Below are 9,520 nucleotides of genomic sequence, written 5' to 3' on the forward strand. Positions count from 1 at the left end.
ATCTCTCTCTCTCTCTCTCTCTCTCAATATACATATATATATATATATATATATAGACATGTGCACATTTATTACACATAAGTAATTTGCAATGTTTTTTGAAATAGCAGTTTCATAAATACACCAATGACTTTCTTGTAAACCAATCTTGAATTTCAAATATTTTTAATTTATGATTAATGTTGATAAAAATATTCTGATGTGATTCAATTCACTTTCATTTGAATGTTATTATTAGTGCTTTGAAATTGCAGACCTCTAAAACTATGGTAATATCTTTTCAGTAAATTTATTGTATAACTATAAATATATAGATATACATATATTTTAAGCTCTTTTCTTCTTGTTATTTATCCCTTTTAAGAATCAAATAATCATGCTTAGGGATATGTCTCAACTTTGACTCAATGACCAAATTTTCTTTACCAGACAACACACAAGAAACTGTAACATATTTGATGACAAAACAACCAACAACTGAAATACCAATTATTACAAATAACTTTAATCAAATTCTCAAATACATACTTTAAAACCCCATATTGTCTTGATTTCCCTTGGAGCAACCTATGCAATCCATGGGCAAACTTAGGGGCTTGATGAAGCATGTTAAGAACCCAACAATCCTTACCCTCATAGACTCAAGTTAAATGAATGCTTGATGTTTGCCCAATAGGGTAATTCTTAGTAAGTGCTAGAAGCTACAAAGACCAAGCACACATGCAACAATCAAACACAAAAACATAAAAAAGAGAAAAAAGTTTTTTAAAAAAAACATAGAAGACGAGATTGGAAACCATGATCCAAACCCCCTTTTTAAAAAATAATAACAATTAAGATCACCACACATATAGGCACATTGTGAAGCACAATAACAAACTTTTATAAGCTCCATGTAATTAGCACTAATTTTTTAGGATCAAGGCTTAGGACATATCAATAAATGGTGGGTTACCCCTGACTTCGAATCCCACCCCACCCAACCAACCAATCCTCAACACATTCATCCACGAACGAACAGAACCATTCGTGAACACGACAAACAGATTATCCTGTCTAGATCGACTGAATCATCCATCCATCCATCCATCCATCTATCAACAAAGGCGACCAAGGTTTAGGTTTTAGGAGAAAGGGAGGTGAGTGCCACGCTAATCGCATCGCGGCGCGTGTCGACGAAGGGAATGCCGGTGAATGAGTGCCACAGCTTGTTGTAGAGATGGAGGGGGCCAAGAGAAAATAGAAGACACTGAGGGGAATGCATCGCAACGGATTGATCAGCATCACCGGCATGATGCTAAAGCACAAAAAAGGGCTCCCTGACACGCTCTCGAACTCCAACTGTGCGGATCTCTAACCTCGAGAGTTGTTCGGAAACGAGGGTGATCGATCTATCACTCTGGGCCCGACCCAGCATCCGTGTATAGATTCCCTGAGATATTCCTCGATGCTTCCTTTGTTTATTTATTTATCTGTGGCGAGTTTCGATTACAAAATCACGTCCTTTGGTCGTTCTCAATGCAGCTCATCGATCGGTCCATGCTTCTTCTTCTGCATTCTCGGTCTCTCTCTCTCTCGCTCGCTCAATGCGTGTGTAGGTTTATCAATTCATGGTGGTTTTCTTTGTGACCACGAACTCTCAGCTGGGTGTTGGCGTTTTTGGACTTTTTTTCTGTATTTCTGCTGGAATGGTTGGAGAAACTAGCAGCCAAAAGCAGGGAAAGGAAAGCCCACGCTTGTCGCACCACGAGTGATTGCGGAGGATGCTGATGTGTGGGTGCCTATTTTTGGAATCCCAGCTCTGAGGCTGCTGTTTATGGCGTGGTGAGACGCGACTGGGTACCAAGCTTGGAGCTCGCAGGCCTCCTTGATCGTCACTGGTGCTCGTGATTGAACGGCAAGCTGCGTGTATTGGCAGCACAACAGCCGCCACAAATAGCGTGATTGAGGGGCTCTGCCGCTGCCAGTTATCAAGGGTGTTGCTGCGATCGGCCCGGTGGTGTTGACAACCGAGGGACAGTGAGTGGGGAGGGAGAGTGATCGAGAGGCTGTGCGGTAGAGGTGAGTTCACCCCCTTGGGTCCTTCTTCAGTGAGTCTCGTCAGAGAGGTTGTCAATTGCAGCCGCGCATTGTTGTTTGTCTTCTGAGGTGTGGTTTGATGAGTCTCTGGTGGATGGTTGTTTACTCATTCCGCGCATCGGTTGTTGTCGAGTGGGTCTTTCGTTGACAGTAAACCGTATGCTCGTGAAGCTTTTGTATTCAGAATCACGTCTGGATTCGTACTCGTGGTAGTGTTTTAACTTTGCGATGTTTTCTGGAATTGGCCGCTGCGCTCCTCTGCAAATTTGTTTGCGTGGTATGGCGTGCTGTACTTTGGAGAAAAATCACAAAACAAACAATCAGATTTCATTACTATCGTTCCAGTTCGAATTTTCAGGACATTCTTGGTCAAGTACCTGGTCGTGCAGAAAGATAATTCACGCACCCAGCTGACGGGAAGGCCTGTGTGCTGTCTTTGTGATCTCCAGCCTTACTCACATTGCCCTAGACTCGATTGCTCAGGACCTTATCCTCGAAGAAGACGAGGGCTTTGCTGACATGGGCCTTCAGCATTATGGTGCGCCTTCCTCCTACCCTTTTTTTTTTTTTTTTTTTTTTTTTTTTTGTCAATGGGGAAGTACTCATACTCAATCGGTATTAAGTCAGTGGGCTCTTTTTCAATTGAGGTTACTCTGTTATAAACGGAGTTCTAACAATATACTCTCTATTGTCGTTCAAATTGTGCAGCGGATCTGGAGTCCTGCCTAAGTGTTGCGGTCGACGCCGCCAAGAGAGCTGGACAGGTAGATGCGCATAAACTTCAATTGTGATGATTTTCGCTTCGCCCCCCCCATTTGGTATCAATGGGATGCTCTGTTTTGTATTAAGAAGGTCGTGCTTATAACTACTTCGGTTCGATTTTCAGATCATCGCCAACAACTTCAATACGGCGAAGGTCATTGAGCACAAAGGCATGGTAAGGAGATTGCTTTCAGCATACTAAGAACACTCTACAAAATCCTCCATGAATTCGTTTCGTGCAATCTGCTCCTTGTTAATGTACTAACAGACCTGGTTACCGAGACAGGTAGACCTCGTTACCGAGACAGATAAAGCATGCGAGGATTTGATTTTCAAGCTGCTCAAGTCAACCTTCCCTTCTCATGAGGTACTAATGAAATTCACCCAATTTTTATTTACTTATTTATTTAGGGAAAAGCTGCACTGTAACTAAGCCTCGCACAAACTTTGACATTCCGATTTCCATCTCTCTTTGTAGTTGATTGGAGAGGAGACATCGGCAGAGAATGGGACTCCACTTCTTACAGACGCCCCTACGTGGATTGTCGACCCCCTGGACGGCACCACAAACTTCGTCCACAGGTTCCCCTTTGTCTGTGTCTCCATCGGCCTTGTCGTCAACAAAGTCCCTGTGGTGGGCGTTGTCTATAACCCCATTCTGAAGGAGCTCTTCACTGCTGTGCAAGGAAAGGGGGCTTACTTGAATGGCAAGCTCATCCATGCTTCAAGTCAGGACAAGATCGGCAATTCCATTCTGGCCACCGAGGTTGGAACCACTCGAGACAAGCAAACGGTGGATCGAACCACGAATTGCATCAACAATCTTCTGTTCCAGGTGCGCTCATGCTAGATTTATTCACGTCTTTGCCGTGTTGCAGCATTCGGGTTCCTCGTAGCACTTCACGTAAAATTGGTGATGCAACTCATTCAGCCCTTGATCTTTTCTCATGCAGGTGCGGTCTGTTCGTCTTTCCGGGTCATGCGCTATGAATCTATGTGGCGTTGCATGTGGGCGGCTTGACATGTTCTACGAGACTGGTTTCGGAGGTCCCTGGTGAGCACCCATCTTTCATCTGGTATACATTCAATTCATGGTAGCGGAAGTCCTGTGTCAACATTACAATGATCTATTAATCTGAAGACAATTCACGAGTTCTTGATCCGGAATGGCACACAGGGATGTTGCCGGAGGAGCTTTGATTGTGCAAGAAGCTGGCGGTCTTATTTTTGATCCGTGAGCACCTGACACTCCCTCTATCGTTTACCTGCACATGAGGCTTTTTCAGATGCTGTAACAGTGGACTTCAATTCTAAATTTGGGTATCAATTATTTTCTCTACATTGAGCAAGTTTTGACTCGCGTGTAGATCTGGGAAAGATTTCGACCTCATGTCTCGCCGCATAGGAGCATCAAATGGACATCTCAAACAACCCCTCGTGACTGCTTTGACAAGCTATGTCTGACCGACACTTGGCTGCCCTGTCGTTCGGTAACCAACTGAATGTTTCACACAAATGGCGATGATGCGGGGGATACGTGTTGGAATAAATAGGTGAGAGTAATGGGTCTCGACCGCGCTGGGCTAATTGGATAATCTACGAAGAAGTGGGAGCGACTGCCTAAAAAATTGTGAGAGCGAAGTAGTGTTGTCTAGTACACGTGCACAGATTGCACTCAGTAAATCTATGAGGTAGATACGTCGGAAATTATCAAGACAGACAAGTAGAGTGTATATACGACCTTTCAATTATTTTCTTACCCCGATACCTAAAAAGACCTCATTAGCTCTGGTAAAATCATATTTTACTCTGGTGGAAAGTTTTCTCAACTTATTTATGCTTTATGTTCTTTCCTCTCATCCCCTGAATATCGCATTGCTTAGGACAATACAAAACGTTTTTCTACACAAAACCTGTGAGCATACTCTTCTAAGCGGAGGGAACAGCTCAGAAAATCATTATACAACAACTCTCAAGAGCAAGTATCGATTAAATTGTGAACATAGTTCCATCCAAACTCTTGGGCAACTAACTACATAGTATATACGTCTGGACTTCTCATTAATATCCACGATTAATGATTGCACAGCTTCAACCGTTGCTCGAATTGATATACCTTAATGCTACGAAGAAAATTTCTCACCTGGCTACTGGCTACAAAAACATTCACATTTTTTTTTCAAATAACAACACAATAATCACAGAACATAAAAACGTCGTAATGACACTACAAAATGCACGCCGCTCACCTAAAAAATTGATACAAACAACTACCTCCATAATAAACTCACTCGCATATAATTTCCAATCCATGTTCACTCTCAACTTTCAGTGAAACCACCGTTGTTCAAAGAGTATCCAAATGTACACAGCCAACTCCCGTCACTCAAGCATGGCACCACAAAATCGCACCAACTACCACTATCCTAAAAACATCAAGCCGAGCGTTCCCTGCTACTCCCAAAGAATGCTGGACCAGCGCAGCACCAGTGAAATTCTCTCTTCACTTCACCCACTCCCAGTCACCAACCACCCCTTGAACAGGACGCGCCCATCCCTTGAAGAATTGTAATGTTTGTGCAGGGTTGTCACCACTTCTTTCCGTCACCGCTTCCTACATAACCCACCCAAAATACCAAAATCGATTCCTATCACCCCCGCCCCCCACCCAATGTCTCCACGCCTATGCAGCCGCACCCGCCTCCTCTTGACCTTTCACCCCTGCGCCCCACCCCAATGCACCGCGTCACTCCCCATCACTGTCCGACCTTTCCATCCCAACAACCCCCTCACCCTCCGCGTCTGCACGCCGCCACCATAACACCAACGCCCCAACACATGCGTTCCAGCCTCAACCACCACCCCAAAACTATAAACAAACCTTCACAACCCCATCGTCCTTTCCCACGCCCGCTGCGCGCTTTCACCCACCAAATGCGCAACACTTCCTCACGCTTCTCTACGCCTCAATGCTCTCCTCTCACACCCTCCTCACCAGTCCCCACCGCCAACACTATCCACAGCTTCCACCACCCAATCAACACTGCACACCCCACATCCTACAAAACCCCCGGTCCACCAATCCATCGATCAATCACCCCTACATCGACACTCCCGTTCCCCTTACCGCCTGACTTCTCGTCTCTTGCTTTCGTCGCGTGCCCGTTCCCGTTGCTCTGAGACTCCTCGATCTCCTTTGCTGACACCACTGCCTCGTTGTCTCCGCCTGCCGAGGCCACATCGCCGGAACCCGCCGCACCACCCATCTCCGCACCTGATATGCCACGCACCTTGTGCATCAAGCTGCTGTTTTCCGCCTGCAGCCTCTTGCACTCCTCGGTCATCCGGCTTAACTCCGTCCGCAAGGACACGTTCTCTACAGTCAGCGAGTCAACTCGCATGCCCAGCTCCTCACACTCCGCTTGCTTTCTCAATCTCGATCTTCTCGCAGACTCTCGATTCGACTGCTTCCTCCTCTGCCGCTTCACCTCCCTCTCGTCCGTCAGCCACATCTCCGCTGGCGGAGCGCTCGTCGACGGGCTCCCGGACGCCCGCATTGCCCCCTTCGCCTGCGGCACTGACCCTGCAGTCCAGTAGTCCAAGCTCATGTCCAAGCTTCCTCCTGGCCCTGGCGTCCCCACTGCACCCCCTGGAACCCCCGCTGCGCCGCCCGGAGTGCCCATGTAAGCCGGAGCTCCCACGGCTTCCATCGCCAGCTGCTCGAAACTCCGCTTCCCTCCCAACAGGTTCTGCGCATTCTCCTCCCTGCTCGCATCCGTCGAACCGCCCTCGTCGCTCCCCGTCTCGCCGTCGTGCTCTCCTTCCTCGCCATTGCTCACGCTCTGCGACACCCCGTTCCCCTTGCCTCCACTGTCGCTCACTTTCAGTAGCTGCAGGCTGCTCTTGCTGCCCTTCGATCTCTTCAAAGGTGCCGCTTTACCGCCATCGCTCCCCTTCGCTTCCGCCTTCCCGTCCGCGCCCTGCTCCGCGCCCGCCATTCCATCCGGCGTCGGAGTCCCGTACTGCCCGTACATCGGGTGCCCATACATTCCTCCGGGAGGGTACATGGCGCCGTAAGAAGGGTGCGGCCCCCCGTAGGGAGGCGGCATCATGGGCTGCCCTCCCCACATGTAGGGGTGCGGAAACCCTCCCGCGGGAGGTTGTGCTCCCGCCTGGTAGTACGCCTGGAACGCTGCCAACCATTCATTGTACCCCGCCGCGCCTGCCTGCGCGTTCGGGTCATGCGACGCAATGGGCGTCGGGGACGTCGTCGCACCTGATGTGGGAGGACCGCTGCTGGTCTTCGGACCCTTGGAGGCGGCGGGTGGGGCTGTTGCCGTCTCCCCTGCTGCCCCCATCACTGGTGTGCGTCTTCAGACCTCGGCCGACTCCGAATTTTTGTTCTCAGAATTCGTGAAACACTCGCGAAACTGACTGTCAGGAAGCTCCTCGGGTCATGACGTTGACATCAAGGCCTGTGATCTGCGGTTGAGAGACAAATGATACACTGCTCAAGAATGAATCATCTGAGAGAAGCTCGGCAGCAGGGTAGGGAAGATCACAGGACCCTGATCATATGATGTTGACATCAAGGCCTCTGATTATATGATTAGCTGTATCATATGGTAAAACAAAATGGATACTGCAACTGGGCACCACAGCATGGGGATACTTGACATTTAACTCAGCCGGCGTTCCCTCATACCGCCTTCCACGCCCATCTGTAGATTTCCCAGTCGTCTAACACAAAGACCTCAATGTCGCAACCCCAACTCGCCCACAACTGTACTCAAAAATCCTTTCAAACAGGCATCTGTACCGCAATACGACCAACACTGACCTGCAACTCACAACATGGATACGTTCTCGTACTCATCACGAAGCAGCGCATGTCAATCAACATCATGGCTTCTTAACTTTAAAGTTTTGGAAGGTAGGGTGGGGGCTCTATCAAACACCCACTTCGAGCCTCTAGGCACCCGAACGACAGAACAAAACTTCTACAACTCAACCCGCATAGATACAACCCCAAACCTCACGCCTCCGTAAACAAATCAGAATACCGACTTTGTTCTTACTGCAGCTTTCTCTGACGACAACACTCACAGAATCGACGACCGGTTTCAATGTAGGAATTACACAAACCTAGATCAGGCAATACACCAAATATGGGTTGGAACGTTGATCAACCCGCAACCCCGGAGGCCGTGCACACGGACACAATTATGAAGCAGAGTTGGCAGATGAAATGGCATGCCAAGGCAGCAGGCGAGCGGATGTGGAGGGGGGGAGCGAGGGAGGGAAGAGGTAGATGGAGAGTGAGCTGGCTGGCAAATGGAAGCGGCGAAAGAAAAGAGAAAGAGCCTTCCACGTCCCCACAGGCTCCACCCTCTCCGCCTTCAATCTACTGCAATCGAAAGATCTCTGTCCATCTCTCTCTTTCTCTTGCGCTCTCTCGTTCTCCTGAAACACAGCGACGCACAGTTACGAACCCCAAACACTTAGTGAACCCACCTGTCTAACTCACCCCGCAGCGTCAGCGATTCCGCGGCGGGAATCCCACGCCTCCCAACTCCTCGTTTCCCCGTCGCAGCTCCCAGCAAAGCCAAAAAATTATCTCGCGGGGAGCATCCACCTCGACACAACAACTCCGCCAGCGAGGCAGCAACAACGCCCCTGCTCTCGCACCGCACCGCACCACGGTGGATCAAAAGCAAACCCTAGCGTCGCCGTGGCACGCTTCTCCGCTGCCGTCCGATGCTTCGCCTCCTGCGACTATACGACCGTCCAATTGCTTACCACTGCGGTTATGGGTGACCGTTACATTCCCGCCTTGGGCCGCGTGTGACCACGCGAGTGTCATCCGGTGGTGCAACCGTGACCAGGGAACGGGAATCCCCGTATTTGTATTCATATATTGATATAGTAGTGCGAATTATTAGTATATGTACGTCGTACTTCGCGGTGGGTACATTTTGGATAAATAGGAAATCCGGGTCTGGTGGGAGTGGTTGTTTCAGGACTGACGTGGCCGGACGGAAGCAGGTCTTTGGGTTTCCATGCTTTCATGATTTAGAGTTTATTTATTTATTTATTTTTGGATGCAATTGTTTTTTGAAAGTGTGAAGAATTTAAAGGTACTATATTGGATTTATAAATATCAATTCACTACATCTATCTATCTATATATGCCATGGTGTGCTATATACTTATTTTGTATCACATTGTTGAATAGTCATGAAATATTCATGAATAATTGGCAGTTACATATGGGAAAATCACACTTGATTTTGAGTGAGTTTGTTGAAAGTGAATAAGATCCGAAACTGACCTTCAACATTAAACTTCTGATTTATGTACATCACAAAAAATATATATATATATATATACTCTATTTTTAGTATCAATAAGAATAATTATTGACAAGGATAATAATAATTTTATAGATGTGTAATATATACATATTTATAAAACTTTAAAAAATATGTTAGAGAATGCTATTAATATTTTAAAACTATATACATGTATGCATGTGAAATTATGTATGAATGTATGTATATGAACTTATGCAATAATAATTTCATTCAAATCTCATCAAACAACTCTTAATTTTTTACTTAGTTTGGTTTTGTTTTGTATTTTTTTGTAATATTCATAAATTTAAATTAATTGGTTAAAT

At 47.0% G+C, this 9,520-nt stretch overlaps 2 protein-coding genes across 8 annotated transcripts; one reads left to right on the forward strand and one right to left on the reverse strand.

Moving 5' to 3' along the window:
- The first annotated feature begins 1,421 nt into the window (after window positions 1-1,421).
- Window positions 1,422-4,670, forward strand: LOC112274227 (inositol monophosphatase 2). 4 transcript variants are annotated; one of them, XM_090245911.1, is made up of 10 exons: window positions 1,422-1,562; window positions 1,800-2,061; window positions 2,529-2,617; window positions 2,788-2,843; window positions 2,966-3,016; window positions 3,128-3,208; window positions 3,320-3,676; window positions 3,795-3,895; window positions 4,019-4,075; window positions 4,209-4,670. In XM_090245911.1, exons 3-10 carry the CDS (start codon window positions 2,599-2,601, stop codon window positions 4,303-4,305), a joined length of 819 nt encoding a protein of 272 aa, XP_090102037.1. In that variant the 5' UTR covers window positions 1,422-1,562; window positions 1,800-2,061; window positions 2,529-2,598; the 3' UTR covers window positions 4,306-4,670. The 4 variants fall into 4 exon arrangements, with proteins under 4 accessions (XP_090102037.1, XP_024359276.1, XP_024359277.1 ...); XM_024503508.3 differs by having other exon boundaries at window positions 1,503-2,061; XM_024503509.3 differs by lacking the exon at window positions 1,422-1,562 and having other exon boundaries at window positions 1,931-2,061; window positions 2,563-2,617.
- A 497-nt stretch (window positions 4,671-5,167) lies between these two features.
- On the reverse strand, window positions 5,168-8,510 carry LOC112274226 (bZIP transcription factor 1-D). Of its 4 annotated transcripts, none has more exons than XM_073529852.2 (3): window positions 8,369-8,510; window positions 5,969-7,323; window positions 5,168-5,562 (listed from the first exon to the last, which is right to left on the reverse strand). In XM_073529852.2, exons 2-3 carry the CDS (start codon window positions 7,197-7,199, stop codon window positions 5,525-5,527), a joined length of 1,269 nt encoding a protein of 422 aa, XP_073385953.1. In that variant the 5' UTR covers window positions 7,200-7,323; window positions 8,369-8,510; the 3' UTR covers window positions 5,168-5,524. The 4 variants fall into 4 exon arrangements, with proteins under 4 accessions (XP_073385953.1, XP_024359275.1, XP_024359274.1 ...); XM_024503507.2 differs by having other exon boundaries at window positions 8,356-8,498; XM_024503506.2 differs by lacking the exon at window positions 8,369-8,510 and adding an exon at window positions 7,987-8,129.
- Window positions 8,511-9,520: the final 1,010 nt, after the last annotated feature.

This window comes from Physcomitrium patens, chromosome 21 (genome assembly GCF_059467195.1).
Source record: "Physcomitrium patens ecotype Gransden chromosome 21, ASM5946719v1, whole genome shotgun sequence".
Classification (NCBI taxonomy): domain Eukaryota; kingdom Viridiplantae; phylum Streptophyta; class Bryopsida; order Funariales; family Funariaceae; genus Physcomitrium; species Physcomitrium patens.

Coding starts and splice junctions, on each gene's coding strand:
- LOC112274227 (XM_090245911.1), top strand. Junction 3,209..3,319: donor CAACCTTCCCTTCTCATGAG/GTACTAATGAAA, acceptor CTCTCTTTGTAG/TTGATTGGAGAGGAGACATC. Junction 3,677..3,794: donor TCAACAATCTTCTGTTCCAG/GTGCGCTCATGC, acceptor TTTCTCATGCAG/GTGCGGTCTGTTCGTCTTTC.
- LOC112274226 (XM_073529852.2), bottom strand. CDS start 7,199: ATGGGGGCAGCAGGGGAGACGGCAACAGCCCCACCCGCCGCCTCCAAG. Junction 5,563..5,968: donor AAGAGACGAGAAGTCAGGCG/GTAAGGGGAACG, acceptor GGTGGGGCGCAG/GGGTGAAAGGTCAAGAGGAG.